General features: G+C 54.0%; 1 protein-coding gene across 3 annotated transcripts in view; it reads right to left on the reverse strand.

The window, feature by feature from the left end:
• Positions 1-23712, reverse strand: part of TFAP2D (transcription factor AP-2 delta) — a 48840-nt gene extending 25128 nt beyond the window's left edge. For 2 of the 3 annotated variants that reach the window (XR_013227053.1, XM_077315138.1), the window contains exons 1-2: positions 21685-22639; positions 18140-18200 (exon numbers count right to left, since the gene is read on the reverse strand). Coding sequence is in view for 2 of the 3 variants with exons in the window: in XM_077315138.1 (XP_077171253.1) it covers positions 18140-18200; positions 21685-22230 (607 nt within the window). In the remaining variant the exon portion in view is untranslated. Of the gene's footprint in view, positions 1-18139; positions 18201-21684; positions 22640-23086 lie in introns of those variants that run through there. The other variant, XM_077315150.1, reaches the window with a different exon arrangement.
• Between the last annotated feature and the right edge of the window lie 224 nt (positions 23713-23936).

The following is a 23936-nucleotide window of genomic DNA, read 5'->3' on the forward strand; positions in this document are numbered from 1 at the left end:
GACATGGTGTCTGAAGCTGCCTGCCCATGAGGCTGGGAGTTCGATCCCAGCAGCCGGCTCAAGGTTGACTCAGCCTTCCATCCTTCCGAGGTTGGTAACATGAGTACCCAGCTTGCTTGCTGGGGGGTAAACGGTAATGACTGGGGAAGGCACTGGCAAACCACCCCGTATTGAGTCTGCCATGAAAACGCTGGAGGGCGTCACCCCAAGGGTCAGACATGAACTGGTGCTTGATCAGGGGATACCGTTAACTTTACCTTATTGTGACCCTATATGTTCATGAAGACTTGCCCCCTCCCAAAATGGCCAATGATGGGCTTGGAAGGAGTGGGAAGGGGGGGGCACATGGGCGTGTCCACAGCTCTGCTTCCCAACTTCACTTTGTCCCCTATCTCAGACAGAAAGATAGATCCTGAATAGATGGATGGGTGGATTTTTGTTTCATGGATGGACTTCTCCATCGCAATTTTTCCACTCAGAAAAATGGACTTTTAACACTCTATCATCTATCTATTAATCTATACATTTCTCTGCCTCTGTGTGCATGGAGAGAGAGAGATGCCACACAAAGAGGGATGGAAAGACAGACAGGCAGGCAGGCAGATAAAGATTCCTGTATGGAGTGCTCTGCTGGAATTTTACCACTCAGGAAGAAGAAGAAGAGTTGGTTCTTATATGCCGCTTTCCGCTACCCAAAGGAGGCTCAAAGTGGCTTACAGTTAATTGACTTTTAACATTCTATCTATCATCAATCATTCTATCCATCGACCTGTCAATTTTTCTGTCTTTCTATCTGAGAGCTAAGCAAAGATTTAAGATTCTTGCAAAGACTTTGGTGAGTGAGCTGAAGGTTGGCCTGCTGCAGCTTTAGGATATAGCTTCTCTTTAGAACAGAAGAGAAGCCATGTTGGATCAGACCGATGGCCCAATCATAGAGCTCTACAATCAGGACCAGATGGATGGATACCCTCGGGGGCAAATATGCCATACTTGTGGCATACCTTATCTGTGTACCCACAAGCAGCCATCTCCATCCCTGCTTGTGTAACAGCTCCAGGGGGCTTTGATTATTGAAAGTTTATCACCCACCCCAACCTTGTTGGTCTTTAGAGGACTAAAATCTTGCTCCTCTACTCCATCGAGATATTCCTTTATTTGATTTCCTGAAAACACACCATGTTCAGCCTGGAGAATAGGAGGTAGAGAAGGGACATGATTATGTCTTTAAATATTTGAAAGGTTGTCTGAGCAGGGCAAGGAGCAGTTCTTGTTGGCGGCAGAGGACAGGACACAAAGTAACGCGTTTAAATTATGTGGAGAAAGATATCGGCTAGATACTAGGGGGAAAAAATTCAGAGTCGTTCAGCAGTGAATTGACTGCCTCAGGAGGTGGGGAGCTACCCTTCACTGGCTGTCTTCAAACAGTGGCTGAAGAGATTCTTCTCCTGGATGCTTGAGGCTGATCCTGCCTTGAGCAGGAGATGGGACTAGATGTTCTTGATAGCCCCTTCCAACTCTGGGATTCTATGATTTCAACACAGCTCCAGAGGTGATGTACGATCAGGGAATATGAATGACAGATGTCTAAGAACATCCTGCCCCCATGAGAGCCTTAAAACAGATGGGGAAAACCAGACTCACCAACAGCTCTTAGCCACCAAAGTGATGTGGCCATGGCATGCCCCCAACCAGTCATTCTCAACCAGGGTTACTTAACTAATCCTGGGAGAAGTCAGGAGGACAGAGTGGCTTTCTGCTCATCTGTCTGGTCTTAGGTAGATTTGTTGTCTTCACACATGATGGAAAAGGAGTCTGTGTGTGTGTGTGGGGGGGGGCTGTGGGCAGCTTGGAGCTGCTGGTGTCAGCCGAGGCAGGAGGGCGCCTTGTGGGCTGCAGTGAGTAGCTGGCACATGTCAAAGGATCCCTGGGAGAGACATGAATGCTCTAGAACTGGAATTGTGGCCCTCGGAGAGGCTGACAGTCCCTGAGTGTACTCAAATCAAACAAAAATTAGGTTGTTTTCCTTTTTATGCTTAGGAAGGAAGTTTAGAGTTCAGGATCATACTAGCAAATGTTTTCAGCCAAGTGAAGGTATCAATTCTTCCAATCCCTGGGAAGGGTGCCCTGCTGTTACTTGAACTGCGCCAGTGGTGCTCTGCCAGGGCCTTGCTGGCTCTGGTGCTACAGACCCTGCCAGTCCTTAAGCTGGGCCTGGTGACCCCTGCTCTATGCAGGGGAGAGGAAGGGAAGGCAGTTGTAAGCTGCCTTGAGACTCCTTCAGGAAGGAAAAAGCAGGTGATAAAACTCAGAGCAAGGCAAAAAACCTCCAGGATTCCTGGACCACCAAATCCATGTTTCTTCCATTCCTTTTACACAGAATCTCCAGGAACTCTTCTTTCTGTTGGTCTAGATTTCTGGGGACGGAGGCAATGGGCAAATGAGGTTAATTCTACTGGAAGGCACAAGTCTTGTTTCCGCTTGTCAGCAGGCAGATAAGAGACTCATGTGCAGCCAGAGATTTTCCTGTTTCAATGCAAGAGACAAATTAAGCCCGCAATCTGCAAACAACGAGGCAAGGACTCAATGAAATATTCATATTTCTCTTTTGCAATCCCAGCCATATGGGCACAAACAATTTGTGCTGAATAAATAATTGCTCCTTTAATAGGAAAACACGGTGTTCACACCTGTGTTGCCTTTTTTCACATGGGTTTCCAGGTGTTTCAAACCAACCAACCAATCAAAATAACCCCCAACAAATCCTTAAAAAAAAAAAAAACAGGCTTCAAGTTGTCAGCAACAAGAGCTGGGGTGCAGGCTAGTTTGGTGTTCTCTGGAGCTCTGGGCTAACCTTGACGGTACTGCATTACCAGCGGGAAACAGGGAAGGCATGAAAGGACTCCTGTTGAAGGCCAAAGCAGAAAATGCCAAAATAGGAGGACAGCTGAACATCACGAAGACATAAGGAATAACTTTTGTTTCAGGCTCACCATGAAGAAATGGTTCAAAATTTGATCTTCCTTGACAAGCCCAATCCTCTCAGATCTTGGAATCTAAGCAGGACCTATCCTGGCCTGGTATATGAAGAAGAAGGTTGGCTTTATACTCTACTTTTCACTTCCCAAAAGAGTCTCAAAGCAGCTTGCAAACCCATTCCTCTTCCCACAACGGACACCCTGTGAGAGCAGTGACTAGACCAAGGTCACCCAGCTGGCTGCATGTGGAGGAGTGGGGAATCAAACCCAGTTCTCCAGATTAGAAGCTGCTGCTCTTAACCACTACACCTAGCTGGATGGGAGACCTCCAAGAGTTTGGGTGATAGTTCCCCCAGGGAACACCAAGGGTCATGATATGGAGGAGGAAATGGCAAACCACCTTTGAACACCCCTTGTCCAGCTTCCAGACAATCCTCAGATCTCCTGGCGACATGATACATGATGTACAGTAAACAAATGATTATCACCTTTGGCTCCCTCATCAACCAAACAGGAGACAGTGACCAAGAAGTCCGAAGGAGGCTGAGTCTAGGACGGGTAACCATTGAAGAAGTTGGGGAAGATTCCCCAGTGTAGGGGGACTGGGCAACCAAGATCATGCTGCAGCCGTCTCCATTTCTACATATAGAAGTGAAAACTGGACAATGAAGAGAGCAGACAGGGAGACAGCGGAGTGCTTTGAAATGTGACGCCGGGGGAGAGTGTGATGGATACTGAGGACCACCACGAAGACAAACCCGAGGGCTCTTGAGCCCTTCAAGTCCGAGTCCTCCCTTCAGTGACTCAACTGGGACTGTCCCAGTTTGGCCACATGATGAGAAGACAAGGTCACTGGGGAAGACAATCATGTTAGGCCCAGCAGGAGAAGAGGAAGGCCCAACAGGAGAGGGAAGGACGCCCTTCAGGAAGCCATGGCCGTCAGTTCTCAAGACCTGGGACACTGCCAGCTTGAAAATCATTATTTTGCTTGCGTCACGGCTGATGGGGTTTCAGGCCAACATGGCTGCACTCCTGACTCTACACAGAGGAGGTTTTTTGACATCTTTCCCATCTGAGTGGCAGTCCCCCCACAACACCAGACTAGCTCAGTGTGAAGGGAGAGCTGTGGAACAGCCCGTCCACTGAACAAAGGGACCTCCCAGACTTAAACTAGGCAGCTCTTGGCACCTCCGTTTGTTGCTGCCCTCAGCTGACTTCTTGGCAGCCTTGCCAGAAAGCCACTGCGATAGATACCAAAACAGAAGCCTTTATTGGCATAATGAGCAATACAAGGAAGGAAAGACGAAGTAATAAAATTAAAAATCAAACAAGGTTACTCAGTTTCATCAAAAACAAGGAATTAATTCTAAAAGCCTTGCCTCAAAATGCTGCAGTACGGGAGATTTGAGCAGGATCCCTGCAGTCAAGTAATGTATTGGCTATTGCAGTTTCATCAAAATAGAATTGACAGGAGGACAGAATGTCAGATATTGCAAAGAGGTATAAAGAAAGCGTGGGGAATGCCACTGTGGTCCTTGTCCTGTGGCCACCCTCCGGTTTTTGTCCCTTGCAATGTCTTTCCTCCTCAGCCCCGGGAGCTTGGTCGGCCCTGGTGAGGACTTGGATGGGAGACCACCGAGGGAGAGGAAGGGAAGCAGGGGCAAACCACCTCCCTTCCACCCTCGCCTTGGAAAGCCGACTCGCCTGCTACAATTCAACGGTGACTGGAAGGCCCTTTCCACATCCCATTACTGGCCTGATGGGTCATGTTGTCTTTTTAAGGCCATCAAACCCCATGAAACCTTTTGGATGAAACAGCGACTAGGACACAAAGCAGGAGTCAAGGTACCATAAATGGAAATGGTGTCGGAGAGCTACTGTTGATCTTCCGTGTAAGTCTGGGTCCCTCCAGGTAATCATTGGGAGAAAACGCACCTGGTTCTTTTCTATCCTCTTTAAAGAGCAACATTGCATAGAATGAAAGAACCACTTTCGATGCTGATGATGGTTACCAGTAGGGAAGGCTTGAAAAGGGGAGTGGTTAATTGGTGGAGGATGGATCTGTCAGTGGCCACACTGGCCATGACAGAGACCTACGACTCCCTCCAGGACCCAAGGCAGTCTGCCTGTGTACATTGAATGCTGGTGAGGACCAGCAGGAAGCTGCTGCTGCCGCATTTCTCCTGCTCATGGCCTTCCCACCATCGCCTGCCTCTGCATATCAACCCCAGACCTCGTTGGTGGTCTCCCATCCAAGTCCTACCCAGGGTGGACCCTGCTTAGCATCCAAGATCTGACAAGATCAGGCAACCTTGGCCATGCAGACCAAGGTGGAAGGGGGAAAGAACTGCGACTAGCCCAAGGTCACCGAGCTGACTGCATGTGGAAGAATAAACCAAGCATCCTGGTGGAGATACTCACTGGGAAAAGTCACTGTTCTCCTGAGGTAAAGTCTCGCTGTGAGACATGAAAAACAAATTAGAAATGGATGTTTGTAATGAGTGAAACTGAGAAAATTCGTACAAAATTTGTTGGGTTTACTTTTGAGTAAGCACACAATGGATCCGGTCGCACTTGGAAGAAAGCATCTGAAATTGCAAGCAGGGGATACTTGCTTGGTTAAAGCAATAAGGGCCGCAGCCTAGACTGCTGGGTCCAGCTTATTGTAACTTGGATCCTACCTGTGGGATTTCTGTATGGATAAGTGTCATGTGACTATGTCTGTGACAAGACCGTATTCACCTGTTCTTTGTTCACCTGTTCCCATGCTCTTGCCATGTTATTTACCTATTTATTTGACTGGTTCCCTGCTTTCATAGTCCGGTAAAAAAGGCCTCTTTTCCCTCCTGAGCTTGTTTTCATTATTTTGGCCTTGCGTAGGATAGGAATGCTTTGTTGAGTCTAGGCTCAACACACACTTTCCATGGGAAGGTTTTGTGCCTGGTATGCTATTCAGCATGCCAGAATTCAAATTGGGTGGGGGACATACACGGCGTAATGGCATCTTTGCAAGCCTGCTCTTTAGTTTCAGCAAGGACACACCTTGCTCTTTGGTACGTTTTTCAATAAAGAGATTCCTTTCAGTGAGTCTGCTTAATGAAAGTTTGAGTGGAACTTTATTTATTTGTTTGTTTGTTTATTTATTTATTTATTGACAGTATGCTATGGAGCAGTACTTTCTGGTGGTTCCGGAATTCCAAAAAACTAAGGTGGGCATTACTGAATGCCCTGTTTTTCACGATTGCACTAGCTCAGTAGGTGTGTGATCCACTTTGACTCCCTGGGAGAAAGGCAGACCATAAATAATGTAGGGAAATGAATGAATGAATGAATGAATGAATGAATGAATGAATGAATGAATGAATGAACGAACGAACGAACGAACGAACTAAGGAAGGAATGAATGCTCCGAACTTCTAGAGATGGCATGCTTTCTTCTATGAATCATCAAAGACTTTCACAGTACATCAACTGGCTGTTGTGGGTTTTCCTGGTTTGGTAGTTTTAGCCACTGATGTCTTGCTGGTAACTGTCTGGGATCTTGAGAGGCAGGACACGGCAAGATGGGACATTTGGGCGATGAGAGACTCCCATCTTGCCGTGCCCTACCTCTGAAGACGCCAGCCACAGTTACTGGCGAAAGGTCAGAGGCGGAAGCTGCCAGACCAGGGCCATGCAGCCTTGGAGAACCCTCAGCACCCGTGCTTTCTTCTCTCACTCACCCTGTTCACCTGACCCATGAATTATACATTCACCTGCAGCAGCATTTATGTCCAGAGCTGGCAGAAGGGCCTGACCCCGGCACTGGCGGAGACTGAGATTCCCATCAGGGGGCTCTGGCTTCTGCTCTCCTCTGCAGGGCAATGGGAGTCATCCTCCTCCCTTGGTGGCTACCAAGAACTGAGAACAAGCCCTTCTGTCGTTCTTGTAATCCCGCACAAGATTTAACACAGGTGCATGAAGCGGCTTCTCTCCCTTCCTGCCTCCTGACCTGGAGGTCAATGGGGGACCTGGGTAGCCCAGGCTAGGCTGATCTCGCCAGGTCTCAGGAGCAAAGCTAGTATTTGTAAGGGAGACCACCAGAAAAGACTGGGATCAACCAACCACCTCTGATGTTCTCTTGCTTTGAGAAACCTACGGGGTCACCAGAAACCAGCTGTGCCTTGACATGGGGAGAGGGTGGTCGTAGGAACAATGGGGAAAAGTCTGAAGCACTGCATTCAAGGGAGCACGTTTAGGATCAGAATTATGAGTGTTGAGAATTAAGTCACCCCTCAGTGCTGCTGCACAGGTCCCCTTGATCTCTGCTCCTTTTCCCGTGTCTCAACATGGCTTGCCTTTCTGTTCCTGTTGGTTTCTGTTGCCGTGAGGTCCCTGGAGTCATGGGACATCACTTCCCAGAGTCTATCCCACCTGCTTCCCAAAGTTCTCTGTTCCACACAATGGGCCTGATTCAGGAAAAGCAGCATATGCCCAATTTCTCTGGCAATGACTGACCCTGACACATCCGTAAAAATAGCGTTACGCCAGCTGAATGGCAAGGCACTAAATTTTATCGCGCTTCCCAGCCCCTCCTCACCACTTCTGCTGTCTCACCTTTGCCTGACACCTTTTCATGAGTCTCCCCCTCCACATCTGCTGCTGGACATGGCAGAAGAGAGCAACAGGCCTTGTCTGTCTTGCACTTCCTCCTGTCAATCTATCCAGGCAACCAATCCCCTTTCTCTACATTTTAAAGCTCCCGCGATGCCCGCTAATTTTTTTGTTTGTTTAATTTCATACTTCTCCATTGCAGATTTAGGGATGTGCACTAACCGGGAAATCCGAACCACTTTGGGTTCAGAAGAAGCTGCCTCGGACCGGTATAAGCTCCGTCGAAGTGCTTTGGGTGTCTCTGAAGCACCTCACCTGTTCAAGCCTCTTCCCTCACCTGTTCCTGCTCTTCTAGGCAGGCGGAAGCTGCACGGCTGTGGTGGGCATAGCTCGCTTTGGACAGCCGCTTCAGCTCCGTCTCCCTGTAGGATTTTACACTCTGGACCAGGGGTAGTCAAACTGCGGCCCTCCAGATGTCCATGGACTACAATCCCCATGAGCCCCTGCCAGCGACCGCTGGCAGGGGCTCATGGGAATTGTAATCCATGGACATCTGGAGGGCCGCAGTTTGACTACCCCTGCTCTGGACTGTATTTGGTCAATTTGACTCTGAAGCAACCCTGATTCAGAGATTCTTCTTACCAAAGCTGTCCAAAGCACATATCCCTAGATGCCATATGCAAAGAATCATAGGTGCCTAGTGGTTCTGGAATGCCACCCCTTAGGGCATCTCGAGTCCCTTGATAAATTTAAAGATTAATATAATTCCTAGGTTTTTTTGGGGGTTGAGAAAACTTTTGAAAGGCACATTTTTTTTTACAACTTTGAAAAAATAATCTTTTATTTTTGGTATCGCCTGCACATGTCTGCCTATTTGTTGCTCCAGTAAGTTAGCCATTAAAAAAAAATAAATTCCCATCCCTGGGCACAAGGGAGAGGGAGGGGGGCGAGGGCAGGATGAGGCAGGTGCTTTTAGCACGTTTGAGCCTCCACACCTTCCCTCCACTGGTTGCCTGCTGGTTGCTCTCTGGTGGCTGATGCTAAATAGGTTGGTGAATCTACTTTATGTGATTCCTGAACTCACAGTTTAAAATGGAGGATGTAGTGAGAAATTTGTTGCCCGGAAGCTGTATGTGGGTGACGTCATGTGGAATGGCCCGAATATAATGACTACATTAGGTAAGCATTTTCAGAATATTTATTGGGTGTGGAAAAGCCCTGAACGCTTATGCTGCTTAGATGAGCTGGTCTTTCATACTCCACTTTGCACTGTCTGAAGGAGTCTCAAAGCAGCTTACTTTGGCCTTCCCTTCCTCTGTCCAAAATGGGAAGAGGAGCAGGAAATTGAATCTGGTGCTTCAGATTAGAGGCTGCCTCTCTTAAGCACAGCTCCACGCTGGCCTCTGGAAGACCAGGCCTGGGGGTCCCAGCTGCTCCTCATGCCTGCACACTCCACCGCAGATTTTCCCGGGACCAGCTCTATGGGTTCACGTGGGGTGCAGGCCAAGGGGTAGACTGACACTGCACGTCTTTGCACTGTGTGCCAGGATCCTGGTGGTTCCAGAGGCATTTTGCACGGCCGACTCACTCTGAATCCTCCCCCACCCCTTGTCTTATTCCTTTCAGACACGGTTCTCATCTGTTTTGGAACAAAGGCCATTTGCTAAGAGGTCGTAGAAAAGCAATGGTTTGAAAGGTATTTAAGAACCATAACAATAGTGATAGTAGATTCAGACGGGTAACCCTGTTGGTCTGAAGCAGCAAAACAAAGTTCGAATTCAGCGGCATTTTGAGGAGGAGCAAAGTTTTATTCAAAGTATAAACTTTGATGTGCAAGCATTCTTCTTCAGGTACATAGAGGTCTGATACATACGTCTCTGAAGAAATGAGCATGCACAAGTAAGTGTATACCCAGAATTCAACTTGGTTGGTTTTTAAGGGGCCACTGGAGTCCAATTTTGTAATAGTGATTTTAGTAATACTACTACTAGTAGGAAGAAGTAAGTAGGAAGAAGAGTTAGGAAGAAGAGGAGTTGCTTCATAAAGAGTCTCAAAGCAGTTTACAAACACCTTTCCCTTCCTCTCCCCATAACAGATACCCTGCAAGGTAGGTGTGCCTGAGAGAGCCCTAGGAGAACTGTTCCACAAGAAAAACTCTGAGAGAACTGTGACTGGCCCCAGATAACCCAACTGGATGGGGAATGAAACATGGCTCTCTCCTTAATCAGTATGCCATGTTGGCTCTCAGTACTAAGAATAATAAAAACTCTTTTAGTGCCCAGCGTGCTTTTCTGATACATGAATGTCATAGCCCACACAACAGCCCTGTAAAGTCGACCAGCCTCTCCATGTTGCCTTGCTCTCTCTATGGCTGAGCTGTGGTTGAACCCCAAGACCTCCTACCCCACAGCTCATTCTTCTCCTTGGGGCAGCTGTTCCGAACCCAACTGAAGAAGAGTTGGTTCTTTCCACCACCTGAAGGAGTCTCAAAGCCATCGTATCCCCTTCCTCTCCCCACAACAGACTCCCTGTGACGCTGAGAGAGCTCGGAGAGAACTGTGACTGCCCCCCCCCCAGCTGGCTGCGTGTGGAGGAGAAGCAGGGAATCAAGCCCGGCTCTCCAGATTAGAAGATGCCGCTCTTGACCAAGACACCATGCTGGCTGCTGACCAAGCTGTACACATCTCGCTGCCCCCATGTGACTCCAGGCAAGCTGCCTTACAGCAGGTGGACTCTCCCCTTTCCCCGTTGGGCCAAACCCTTCCCAGTGTCAGGAGGCTGGGAGCCAGCGGCGCAGTTCCCTGGGAAGGCGATTCTCTGAAGGCTTGTGGGTATGGGGACGGCATTCAGCTCTGAGCAGGCCCTGGACAAGGCGTCCAGACTCCTTTCTGCTCAGCTGTGGCTACAATCCTAAAATCCTCACCTGGAAGCAAACCCTGTGGAATAACAGGGGACTCAGCCGTCCGCTCCAGGGTGCGTATGCCCCAGGCGGGTTTGAGAGCCAGCGTGGCACGGTGATTAAAAGTGGCAGCCTCTGATCTAGACAACTGTGTTTGTTCCCTCATTCTTTTGCCAGCAGCCAGCCGGGGGACCCTGCTCCAGTCCCAGTTCTCTCAGAGCTCTCCCAGCCCCACCTCCCTCACAGGGTGCCTGTTGCGGGGAGAGGAGGGGAAGCGGAATGTAAGCCAGTTTGAGACATGTGAGGCTTGGTGGGGGAGCTTGGGCCAGTCCCAGTTCTCTCAGCCTCACCTACCTCGCCAGGGGTCTGCTGTGGGGAGAGGAGGGGAAGGCGACTCACAGGGCCCTTTGAGGAGGAAACCGCAGGGCACCAAAAGCACCAGCTTCTCTTTGAAGATCGCCGGATTTGTGGGAACCCTGGCTATAGAACTGAATGGGGAAGGGGGGCCTGCAGTTCCTCCAGGGAAGCCGCGGGCAACTATCGAGACGTTTTCCGGGTCAGCCTTAGCCAAACCGGCCCCCTCCCCCAATCCCTTCGCACCAGGCCGGGACTGCGGATTACAGCCGCTTCTCAACCGCCTCCTCCTCCGCCCCCCCCCCCTTCGCCCCCGTTATTGTTGTGACTCCATTTGAAACCAGCCCGGCTGGAGCTATTAATTAAACAAGCGCATTAGAGGGGGTTTAATGGGACTCAAATGGCTTGCCGGAAAGAGGGAGCCGCGTTAATGACGCCGCATTAAGAGCAAATTATACGTATTAGAGGATTATCCAGATCTGGCCGGATAAGTGGGGGGGGGGGGCGTTGGAGTCCAGGGCTGGGGGGGGGGGAGTCGGGCTGACAAGGAACGGAGGCTGCGGGCAAAGACCCGCACGGGGATCCGGCCGCCAGGAGCCTGCGTCGCTTCAAGGGCTTGGCTGCGAATCCCGCGCCTCGGGGGTGGGGCGCCTCGGGGGTGGGCGCCTCGGGGGTGGGCCACTCAGCCCCGGGAAAGGGGTGGCGCTGGAGGCGGCCGGGCAAGGCGAGGGCGCTTCAGGCGAGGGGGAGGAAGGACAACACGAAGGGGGGGGGGTCTTCGCTTTTTTTTGGGGGGGGGGGGAGAAAAGCCAAGATTCCGGGGCTTGGCTGGGAGGGAGGGAAGGCGGGACGGGGCGGAGGATGGGACTTCGCCCCCGGCTTCTGGAGAGTCCAAAGCGTTTTTGTGGGGGGCTGCCTCTGATCGTTTTCCACTGGGAACTCCACCGCCCCAGCTCCCCTGCAGGAGCACAAATCGGGGGCGGATGAGGCGCACCAGGCCGCATGTTCCCCCTTGTGGGTGCAGGAGGAGGTGGGGCCACCTGCCTGCAGCCCGGCATGAAGCCTCCAGTGCATAAACGGTCTCTGCATCGCCACCCCGGACTGCCTTCATGGTCCCCGTCCGAGTCTGAGCCCGGGCTGACCCAGCTGGCCTTCCGAGAGCGGACCAGGTCTGGCCAGCTGGGCCGCCGATGTGAGAAGAGGACGGACCAAAGTGGACCCGGAGGATATAGAGGAAGGCCCAAGGGGGGGAGGGGGTGGGGTGGGGGTGCGGGGTTAAGAGCAGCGGCTTCTAATCCGGAGGACTGGGTCTGAGTCGCGGCTCCTCCCCCTGCAGCCAGCTGGGTGACCTGGAGCCAGTCTCAGTTCTCTTAGTGTTTTCTTGCAGAACAGTTCTATCAGAGCCCGCTCAGTCCCAGCTATCTCACAGGGTGTCTGTTGTGAGGCGAGGAAGGGAAAGGTGTTTGGAGGCCGCTCTGGAGCTTCTTCCGGTATAAATAACTAGAGAGGTATAAAAAGAAGCCGGCTCTTCTTAATATATACACTTTATGCAATCCGTCCTGAGCTTCCAAAAATAGGGCTGGATCTAAATTCCTCAATAAATGGAATATGTACAGCCACCCCCCCCCCCACCACCGCTCTGCCTGCCCTGCCCAGACCGTAGGCCCCCCAAGGCCCGCCGAGGCTGCCCCCCCCTCCTCCGCGAGCTTTTGCTCCCCTTCGGCTGGAGACGTCGAGGCTAGAACTTAGTTGCAGTTCAAGACCGTCGCCTAGTTGCAGCAAGGCTCCCAAGGCCGCTGACCAGCCAGTGGTGGCCGAAGGCGCGGAATCCGGGCCTTAAGTGCCCCCCCCCCCCCCCGCTTAAACGCCGGTTTGGCTGAAAGCGCTCTGGGGCACTCCCGGGGAGCGGTCCTCCCCAGCGCCTGTGTCCCCAAACGAACGGGAGCTCCGTGCCATTTGGCCCCCCTTGCCGCTGAGAGAGAGCGGGGGGGGGGGGGGAAATGACTCCTCCGGGACTTTGCGGGGTTGTTGTAAAGACCGCGACGCTCCGGCCTGAACGGAAAGGGACGTTCTGCATCTTGCCCGCGGATCGCCGGCGCTTCCCGTGAGGGAAAGCAGAAACTCGGCGGATTCCCTCGGCAAGGAGCCCGACGGGGAAAGGAGAGTCCCCCCCCCCCCGGTGGCCAGAAGGCTCCTTCGGCCCAGCGGGGCTCGAGCCCGTCCAGGCAGGGAAATGGGCTTCGGGAGGGCCCTGGAAGCGCGTCCGCCATGGTGTGCCGAAGGAGCGGCTGTTCATTGCAGAGGGTTTGCACGGGAGGAGCTCTGCGTCGCCTGGCCCCCTTGGGCCGACTCTTGGGGCGTGGGAGGCTCCCGTCCAGACCCCCCAGATAGTCGAGGGAGGGGCCGTTCGGGAAGCCTCTCTGCCGGGACCATCCTCTAGTGTAGCGGGAGGGAACGGCCACTTTGGCAAGGTGGGCTCTGCTCTCTCTCGGCGCCACCGGGCCTCGACCAAGAATCCCTTCCGCGGCGGCCGGCTGTCTCCGGCGTCGGCCGGGCAACCCCACGGGCGCCCCCCTGGCATCGCTCTGGGCCCATCTGTTCCGCCCTTCCCTCCCTCCTCCTGGGCCTCCGCCCTGACCTGGATAGCTCGATCTCGCCAGATGTCGCCCGCTCGGCTGGCCCGGCCCTGGCGGGGGTCGGGAGCTGGATGGGAGGCCGCCGAGGAGGCCTCGAAACTCCTGCGGGGCACCGCAGGCCCCTTTCTTCTCCCGCCCGGGAGGGCCCAGGCGAGCCCGCCGCTCCTGGGAGGCCGAGGTCCCCGCACACAGGCAGGCCCCTGAACGCCTCGGGCACAGGCGGCCAAAGGGCTGCTGGCCAAGTGTCCATGGACTACAATGACCATGAGGCCCTGCCAGGGCGGACCAGGGAGCCTGAGCGCCGCGCCCGAGTCTATTGCGCGCCTTCCCAAACCATATCTGGACGTCGGTTCCCGCCTGGGGACCCGTCCCCCCACCCTCTCCTTAAGGGACTCTTTTCTCTCCCCCACCCCCGCCCCCAATGAACGAGGCATTAGGCTGGAGAGTCATCATTAAGCTCCTGGAATTAAAACGGCAGATCAAAGCGATCGGAAAGATCAAACCCGGCGGAGTTTCTCTTGGCGGGGGAGGCTCGACGGCCTTAAGTAAACACGTCAAAGGGACCACGTGGACGGTGGGGGGGGCGCTTGGTTGGGGAGGCGGGTCGGGTGGTGGTTCTATTTTTCGCGGCTGACGCCGAGGCTTTTAAGAAAGCCCCCCTCCCTCCCTCCCTCGGCGCCGCCCTTTTCATTACTACTTTTCATTTCATTATTCTTTTTTAAAAATCAAATTCGATCTGACACTCCTCCTCGGCTTCGCCGTTTCCCTCCTGTCAGTCTCCTCGAAGCGATTCGACAAACTCCGGATCCTCTGAAAAACGGGGAAAGTTCAGATCATATTAATCCCCCCCCCCAAATAAGTGTTTTGATTCAAAGCGGGTTGTGTTCCTCCCCCCGCCCCGTGCGCGTCGCCGAGGGCGATGGCGAGCAAGGCTCCGCCGCCGATACAGACCCGGCCCTGCCTCTCTCCGGGCCCGCGGGCGAGCGGAGGCCTTGAAGCTTCTGAGAGTCGCCCGCGGGCGCCGGAAGAGCGGCTGATCACAAAGCGCAACGCGAGCGGGGATTTCTTTTCTCCCCCCCCCCCCGTCCCGTCTTTTTGGGGTAGAATTTGCCGTCTCATCCAACCGCAGAGGGGGGCCCAGCGGCACCGCCTCGCCTCTCCGTCTGAAGACCTGGAGGGCTGGCGGGCTGAATCCCCCGTTGGACAAACCGCTTCGATGGGGTTTAAAAGTACGCAGAGGGGCGGGGCGGGGATTCCCATCTCTAACCTGTCCCAGGTTGAAAATCACAGCTCAGGGAAGCAGAGGGGAGGGGTTGAGAAGAAGAAGAAGAAGAAGAAGAAGAAGAAGAAGAAGAAGAAGAAGAAGAAGAAGAAGAAGAAGAAGAGAGGTAGGCAGGCAGGCAGGCAGGCAGAAAAGAAAGAAAGAAAGAAAGAAAGAAAGAAAGAAAGAAAGAAAGAAAGAAAGAAAGAAAGAAAGAAAGAAAGAAAGAAAGAAAGACACCATGTCTAAACTGCTCTCAAACTGAAAATTACAGCTCAAGGAAGAATTCCTAAACGGGAGAATGCGAAGGCAGGGGTGTGAGTAAAGGGGGGGGGGTCACGATTAAAAACCAGAGCGTAGTCCTGTCTGGAGCGGCTTGGTTCACACGCCGGAGATTCTTCTTTTGAAACGGCCGATCCGAAAATGCCGCTTTCGAGAGGCGAAAGCCGCGCCCGGCCTGTTCCGTACAACATTAATATGATCTCTGCAGAATTTGGGTCTTCGGGAAGATTAGCATATCAAAGCCTGCGCCCAGGGCGAGAGGAGCTATCGATAGGCTCGCGGGAGGGAAAGTAAAGATTATTGGTTACGTTCGCCTATCAGTCCGGCAGGACCGAAGAGCCGGGGCCTGCGGGCGAGAACCGGTGCCCCTTTCGAGGGAAGCGGACGGGAGGGAGCTCGGCCACAGAACGGGCGGCGGGGGGGGGGGGGGGGGAGGAGGACGCAAACATTGGCTCCGGCGGATCATTAGCTGGCCAGGACCTAAGTCAGCCCCCCCCCCCCCTCAATTCCTTCCCTCCGTCTCATTAAAGAGCAAGCCTCCCAGCTCGGGGCCTCGTCTCAGCTGGGGCGGGACAATCCGGGGAGAGGTGGGGGGGGGGCGGCAGCCGGGCAGGCAAAGAGGTGCGGCGCACTTGGGCCGAGGGATTTGCCCGCAGGGGAAGGAAGGGGGTGCCTGGATTGATCTGCTTGTTTCCTGGAGAACAATAGATTTGACTTGCTGTAGGCTGGTGTTCTTTCATGCCCCCCTTCTGTGTTTCTTATTATGTCTCCTCTTAATGGCGTTAAATTCCTCTCCTTTGCCTTGAAACTCTGAAGTTTTAGTCGTCTTTTGTTTTAAGAATGTGAGATGGTCCTTATAGCCCTCCCTCCCTTCCGATACTGCAAAGGAGGTGCTGAACCTCCCGTGGTTTTAATTGCTCCGAAACCCCCGCTCCCATTTTTGAAGCCGTACAAAATGTGTTTGTATTTTGAATATATATATATTTTTGAAACTTCTCGCCTCTGGTCTCCCTCCCCCTTGAGCGAGAGCGAGAGAGACGGGGCCGGCGAGTTCTTCAGATCCGTCGTGAAACAGCCTTACGGTTTCCGCGCTCACGCGGGATTTCCTTCACTAACCATCCCGGAGCCCTTGAATAACTCGATCGCGGGGGAGAGCGCGCGCCCAGGCATCGTCCTTCGCCACCATGGGCCGCTCCGTTCTTGGGAGCTCTTTACCCGGAGAGCTGACCTTCGCCTTCAGGAGACAATCTCCTTCAGAAGGGAGATTAGAGTCCGATCAGGCGCCCGGCCACCTTTTGATGGGGATCCTTTGCAGCAACGATCCAACTCAGAAGATTCTTGCAAGGAATAGGAGTGATTTCCAAGGTGGAGGCAGAAGCACCCACCCACCCACCCGCTGGTGGTGGGCAGGGGTGCTGCGCGAATGCAAGAAAGCGCAAGGCACAGGGTCCAAGCCCTCCATCCCGGGAAACGCCTTATTCCCACCTGGAAACTAGCAGGCCTGTTTCCTGTCAATATTCCTGTTTTCTCAGCAGTCCTGTTTTCCACGCCCGCTCTCTTTAGGCCTGCGAGAAGCACCGAGCCTCAACGGTGCAGCTCAGAAAAGAATGTGTGGAAATGTCTTACAACCTCCCCCCCCCGCCGCCACGGCCCCCACCGCCGCCGAAAAGGGAACAGCTGCGTATAAGAGAAAGGTGACAGTTACCAGAAAGGATCTGGGTTTTTAGGAGAACGAGCGAGCGATAGACCATCGAAGTGTCCTTCGTGAATCTTCAGGCGTTTCCATAGTGTTCAAAGGCCCTGATTTCCAAAAAGCGCGAGAGACGGGATGGTCCTGGCTTTAAAATCGGGTGTTGGCAAAAGCTATGCTGGGAACGACTTCGGAGTCACATGGCGGCCGCGTTGACGGCCGGGGAGCTGTCCGTTTCAGCACCACCAGGCGGACTATCCGCGGCCGCTACCCCGAGGGCAGCATTAGCGCGTCCCCTTCTTCCCCTGCACCCGCCCGGGCGTCTCTTTCATAGTCTGGTGGGTCAAATCTAGTCTCTCTCTCTCATACACACATGCACACTCAAATCATCGCACACCCGAATTTCCACCTGTGGCCATGGCTTTTCTAGGAATATGCTTTTTGCACCGTGGAATATGCATTAAATCTGGTGAAGAAAGGAAATAAAACCAACAAAAAACCCCAAAAAACAGGACTTGCAAATAGTCCAGACCCTGCCAACCGCTGGACCTCAAAAGACATGATCGAGACGAGTAAATACGGCCGCTGGCAAGCAAAGGGGGCCGGGCTCCAGCCAAATTCTGATTTACATCCTAATATTCGCTCTCCCCTCAATATTCTGTCAGGCAATCGAGTTGCCTTTGTTGTACACTTTTGGGAACTATAGGAACGAATGTACACGCGTGTGCTTGTGTATTTCCCGAAATCTACACCATAGGAAAAACACAATTCAACCCACTTTCCAACATAATTTTGAAGATAGTCCTCTTTACCCATATTCTAGCCGACGGGAAAGAGAACCGTATAAACTGCCTCCAAAGGCGACGCCTCCCTCTGATGTCCCAAATCCCTTCGCCTGGTCCTATCCTCGCCTCTCCTCCCAGATCCGCCTCCTAATCAGACCATGACCTCTTTCCCCATCAACTTTTCCGCCGCCGCATCCCTGCCAACCTTTCTGTTTCCACACACAAACACAACGTCCCAGCTTCGAAACAAACGAAATAGGAGGGGGGGGAGGGGGAGGGCGGATGCGCGCTTGGGCAAACAATGCGCCTTTTCCCTGTACGTTCCCTTTCAATTAACCCGAAGGTATCAGGGAATAATGGCGCTCATTTAACCCGATTGTCCCAGCGAATAAAGACATGTCTCGAAACTTCCGTTTTGTCTGACAAGGCTCCTTCCTTCCCAGGTGGGTTTCCCAGACTTCTCACCTCTGGAAAAAAGCAGACCCGCTTAGGAGGAAGGGGAAGAGATGGGCAGGCCAAGCGCCGTTCGTTTGCAAAACGAATCATTTGGACCGCGAGTCCCACTGGCCAGCCCGCGTTGGGTAGATAAGATAAGAAAGTTGCAGTCACAAACAGAAAAATCTAATAAACGATGTGTGTGTTTAAAAAAAAAAAACTCGCTTACCTCTCCTTATCACCCCACCTTGGCCGTTCAGCACCAGTCCGCACTGGGCCTCCACCGAGCCCTTAAAAGAGAGAAAGAAAAGAAAATCAGCGAGAAAGCCACAGGGGCCGGATAAATGGCCTGAAGGGCCCGGAAGAATTTGTCGGCGAAGACTGGCCATCCTGGCTGCGGCCGGGGCTTCAGCGGCGGACGTGTGGGACGGGAAGTGCCCCCCCCCTAAACATGGCCTTGTGTCCTTCAGAACCGCAGGAGGGGACAGCTCCCCCCCCCCCCCCCGGAATAAAAAATCCGGTTCCCTGTTCTCAGATATGACGGTCTTTTGCTGTAGTGATTGACAGACAGACAGGCAGACGGACGGACAAAAAAGGAAGCGAGACAGCGTGGACCGACAAACGCGGGGGGGGGGGGGTTAAGAATTATTCTCCGAAATCAGTTCAATGACAGGGAACCCGCCCCTCCCTGCAGCTATTTATTGCGCAGGGATCTCCAGCGTGTTCTCGAAGTGTGGCATTCATATTTCTCAGAATTAGCGGCAGGTCGCTGGGAACAAGAGGCCCCAGAGGCGGCGGTTCTGAGGATGGCTGATCTCATCTGTTTTATGAAATCCGGGCAAACGGTGAAGGTTTCGCCCATGGACTTTTGGATAGGAGGTGGATCGGCGGCGGTTCAGAGTTCGGCGATTAGGCTCAGCCCCAAGGGCCGTCGTTCCCCCTTGAGGGGGTGAGCGCCCTGGACTGGGAATGGCGATTTCTAAAGGGAGAGAGAAAGAAAGGAAAAGGAACAAAAGAAAAGAAATCCTCCTTCTCCTCTGCGAATTTCCCTGTGCCGGGCAGTTCGAAATCCTTTTTGCACCGTGGAAATGTGTTAAAGGGGGCACTTTCCTTTAACAAACAAACCAGGGTTGGGGGACACGAAAAAGACCCTTAATAGTGTTAACCTGCTCAACAGCCCGTGAAGGGTTAAGTGTATGCAGAAAAAAAAACTTGGTGAATAATAAATATATATGTATTTAAAAACCCACTTCTCTTTCTCTTTCACACAGGCGCAGAATCTTTACAGTCTTTTTCGGTGCTTCGGCTTCAGTCCTATTGAGGCTGGCCTGGGGGGGGACCCCCCCCCCTTCAAGCCCTCTTTGAGTTTCAAGTGTTCTGCCTTAAAGTGATTATGAAATCAATATGGAGAAAAACTGGGCGGCTGAGCATAAATTAAAGCGCTGACGGGGAAAAGGTGTGACAGTTTCCTTTGTTGCCCATGGAAAATCTTTTTAGGGGACTCAAAGATGCCCATTCCGGCTCCAGCTCTCCCTGCATCTGTTCGGCTGACTTAAACAGCCTCCCGGACGCCCGACCTTCACTTAACATTCTGAGCAGGGGGAAAGAATATTTACATTTGTTGCATTAGGAATGAGGCATATGTTGATCAAGAAGGTAGACTGGGGAGGGGGAGGGGGGAAGGCTAAAAGCCTGGCCGGGAAGGGGGGCTTTCAAGACTCGCTTGCTCTTTCCCTGGATCGGGGAGAAACAAAACCCAAACGCGCCCCTTCTAAAGTAGCCTTCTGGGTGAAATTGGGCGGCGTCCTCAAGGGCAACCTGAGCAGACTATTTCGCGAGGTGAAATTAACAGGCCGGGCGAGCCAAGCAGCCAAGCAGGCCGGGCGAAGGGCCGGTGGAGGCCGTGCCTGGCCACTCACTCACCCAACCTCGGAAAGTGCAGAAGGGTAGCTTTCCCGATGCCTTAGCTGAAAGCAGGTCCTGATGAGCGGCCCCTGGGAAACTTCTCACAGGTGGCTTCACGCACCGGGAGCCCTGCAGGTCGCGGAAGCGCAACGGGACTGAAATCGACGCCTTTTCCCTTTCTCTTTTGGGGGATATTTTCAATAAAGAAGTTGAAGGAAGGATCTATAGAGTGGATGGGTTTGTATCTATTTATAATGAGTCCCTTCAACTCTGCCTGCCCTCCAGTTTGGGGGCCGGGGGGGGGAGGGCCGGAGCCAAACGTGTGGTTTGGTCGGATGACAGTGCATAAATGAGCAGTTGAATGGCGCTAAGTCGAAAATTGGATAAACTATGGTGCTTTTTCTTCGCTCGGGATTTAGGCATTGTCTGCCAACTCGCTAACGTCTCTAATCCCTTCTTTTGAGGGAGGAGAGAGAGAGAGGCAGGGGGGGAAAGCACGCCTTTGTGCTGGAAAAAAAAGTACAGCTAAAAAAAAAGTAATCCACCGCTGAGGTAGAGAGAGATAGATAGATAGATAGATAGATAGATAGATAGATAGATAGATAGATAGATAGATAGATAGATAGATAGATAGATAGATAGATTTGAGTAAATGGCAGTTTAGAGAGATGGGGAGGGCGAAGTGGGAATGGGGGGCAGGGAGGAAGTGGCCCCCGGTTTGGAAACAGAAAGTGCCCTTGGAAAGAACTGTTCGTCACGGGCGCGGTTGAGTTTTATTCTCCCGTCCCTCCCTCCTTAGGGCCTCTCTTTGCGCAGATCCTGAACATGAGGCTTTGCCCCCCCCCCCTTCTGAGAGAGAGAAACTTTCGCTTTTGGCATGGCAGGGAAGCGAAGCCGGCAGTTCCCCCTGATCGTGGATCTGTCTCTGTCTCTGTCTCTGTCTCTCTGTCTGTCTCTCTCGGGGGCATTTCGCGCCGTCTCCTGCGTGCAAAGAGTGCGAAGGCCGTTGCCCCCGCCCGATGCCCAACCTGAGGGAGAAGCGCTCCCTTCGGCGTCTTTCTTCCCCGCTCTGACCGGACTTTAAAAGGAGGGTGCGTTTGGGGGGGGGAAGGGGCGGGTAGGAAAGGGCGCCAGAAACCGCTCAACAGATGGCCACGAGAGAGGGACGCAGCCAGAGAGGGCCATTGTGGCCAGCAGAGCCGATGCCTTGGTCGAGCGGGACGGGACGGGACGGGACAGGACGGGGGGGGGGGGGGCTACGAGCCGCCTCCCGCGCTCTTGGTGTTGGCCGCCTTCGCCTCCGTCCTCGCCCCCCTCCCCCCCCGGCCTTGCGCGTCAGCGACGCCCGGGCTGCGTGTGGCCAAAGCGGGTGTGCCAAAAGGGCCCTCGGGCCTCAGCCGACTTTCTGGCCAGCGCGGCCAGAGACGCTTTGCAGGTGGACGATGAGGGAGAGGTGGTCGCCCCTGCGGAGCCTTCCTTCGGGCTCTCCCTTCCGAACAGCAGATCAGGCCATGCCTTGCTGCCCCCCCCCCCCGTCTTTTCAGGAAGGGCCGGCCTTCAGCACTCTCGTAGACCGGGCCGCGCTGCGGCGCCACGGGGCCAGGCGGCTCGGGGCCTGGGCTTGCTTGCAAGGGAACTTGCTTTGGGTGGGCCGCGCCGGACCTCCTCTGCCTTCGCCCGAGTCAGGGCTTAGGCTCGGCGGGCCCAGAGGGGTGCAGGGCGCAGGAGCCGGCCTGGGTGGGGGCCTTTGGCCGCGAGTCCCGCGGGGATGACTCTTGATGTAGGCACGGCAGGCAGGCAGGCAGACAGGCAGGCAGGAAGAGCGGGCGGACGAGCGGGCGAGCGAGCGAGCGAGGGCGCGCCGTTTACCTGCAGGTCGTCTGCTCCCGAGGCGGCCAGGCCCAGGCCGGGTCCGGGCAGGAGTCTCTGCTCCGGGTGCATGCCATACTGCGAGCCGTGGCTCATGAGCGACAGGTCGTGGCGGCGGTAGGCGTCGAGGCAGCCCAGCTCCCGCCTCTGCTCGTCCAGGCAGGAGGACTTGAGGGCCCGCGCGTTGTGCAGGTTGATGAAGTCGGCCGGCTCGCCATGGTGGATCTGCTGGTAGTATTGCTGCGAGTGGTGGAGCGAGTTCAAGGAGTAGGCGTCGGGGGTGACGGCCGGGTGGCTGTGCTGGAACTCGTAGTGGAAGGACTGGTGGTGCAGGGGCGTGTACTGGTGGTTGGTGGAGAAGTAGGGCGAGGCGAACTCGGTGCCGGTGGCCGAGTAGGTGAGCGGCGACGAGGACGAGTAGGCGACCGTGGAGTTGGCCACCGACTCCAGGCAGCCCAGCTGCATCAAACGGTAGCTGTTGGACCCGTCGTGACGTATCTGGAAGGCAGAAGGGAAGAGCTGACCCCAAGGCGGCGGGTGGGACATGGGGACGGCGCCTCTCCCGGACACCCCCGTCCCGCATCGCCCGCCCCCGAGCCCCGGCCACTCCGGCCGGAACAGGCGCCATGGACGCCTCCCCAGCCGCTGGCCGCGAGGGGCTGCCTTTTCTTAAGCGGGGGTGGGGGGTGGGGGGAGAGAGAGCGAGAGAAAGGGCGTTTTGGATCGAGGGCAAGTCACTCGGCCCCACAGTGGTGGTCCCCGCAAAAGCGTCGCTGGGATCTCCCGGAACTCTTCCGCTCCCTCTTTCCCGAAGAGGCACCGCCGAACGGGTCCCCTACGCCGCCCCCCCCCCATCTCGGCAGAAAACGGGGAGAATCTCCCGGCCCAAGTGAGGCTCTCCTTCCCGTCTTGGGTCCCTTCTCCTTCCCGGCGGGCTTGCTCGAGGCTGAGGCTGAGGCTGGATTCCCAGTCCGCCCCCGCCCCCCCGCCCCCCCAGCACTCCCTCCATCTCCCGAGTTTAGCGGGACTCGAAGTCGCTTTTCGTTCCGGCGCCGGTTTGTGCGCGCCCCGGGGCTGCCCAGGCGACGGCGGCAGAAGCCCTAACGAATGTCCGCCTTCCCCGACGTCTCCCTGTCTGTCTCCCTCTGAAGCCGGATTATGATTAAACGTAACGGCCCGATGCGGATTAAGGAAAAAATGGAAACAACCTCGCACACGCGAGGATACACACACACACACACAGACACACACACACACACCCGCCGCTCCCTCTCCCGCGCTCTCTCCCACTCGCACGCCTAAGCAGAGAGAGACACGCGCGCGCACACACACACACACACCCATATACAAGCGCGCACAGAGACACACACAGACACACACACACACTCGCACACCCAAATACCTCCGCATCGTGGACGAGTCCTGGAAAAGTCGTTGACATTGTGGGTTCTCTTCGACAGGCGATCCGGATCCGAGCCCTTCTCCCAATTGTTTCCCACAAAAGGAGAACACAAAAAAGTACCACACAAACCTGCAGACCCACAATCGTTTCCTTTTTTCCCCCGAAAAAAAAAGAAAAGAAAAACCACGGGGGAGGGGGGTGGGAAATCCCGTTTCCCACCGATTTGGGGGCAAACGATCTCCCTGTATCTATAAAGAAGCCCCTTCTCTGTATCGCCCAGAATATTTCTTTCTTAAGCACAAAGAGGTCGGCTCCGTCCGTCTGGCATCGCGGGCCGGCTCCTTTCCTGCTCCCGCACAGCCTTTTCGCAAAAAACCGGGCGGAACAATTTTCCCCCTCTGCACAAAAGCCGCTCTCCCGTTCAGATTTTGTACTTGCTGGGTATTTCTTTGGCTGATGTCGTAGGTCCCTTGGTAATATGGAAGTTTTGAAAATTAAGCATCAGCACTGAGAACTGGGGAGGACAATAGATAGAGCGGCTCCATCCCAAGAGACAAGGAATAAATATTGTATCTTCCCCTAATAAGGAACTGGAGTTTCTTTCAACGTTTTTCTACATTTTTCCCCCTTCGCTCTTTCAGAACGGGGTTTTTTGCCTTCCTTCTTTCCTTCCTTTCTCTCCCCCCCCTTAGCCAGCCTAAATGGGGGGGGGGATCTGATTTCTTGCAAAGAGGCCTTTTAAAAGACATAGATTATTGTGGAATAAAACAGACAGAGGCTAGAGGAATCCCTAAGCCCGCCGTTCGAGAGGGAAACGGCCCTTCTCGTCGCTCGACTGTTTCTTTTCTTT

This window comes from Paroedura picta, chromosome 1 (assembly GCF_049243985.1).
Source record: "Paroedura picta isolate Pp20150507F chromosome 1, Ppicta_v3.0, whole genome shotgun sequence".
Lineage (NCBI taxonomy): Eukaryota > Metazoa > Chordata > Lepidosauria > Squamata > Gekkonidae > Paroedura > Paroedura picta.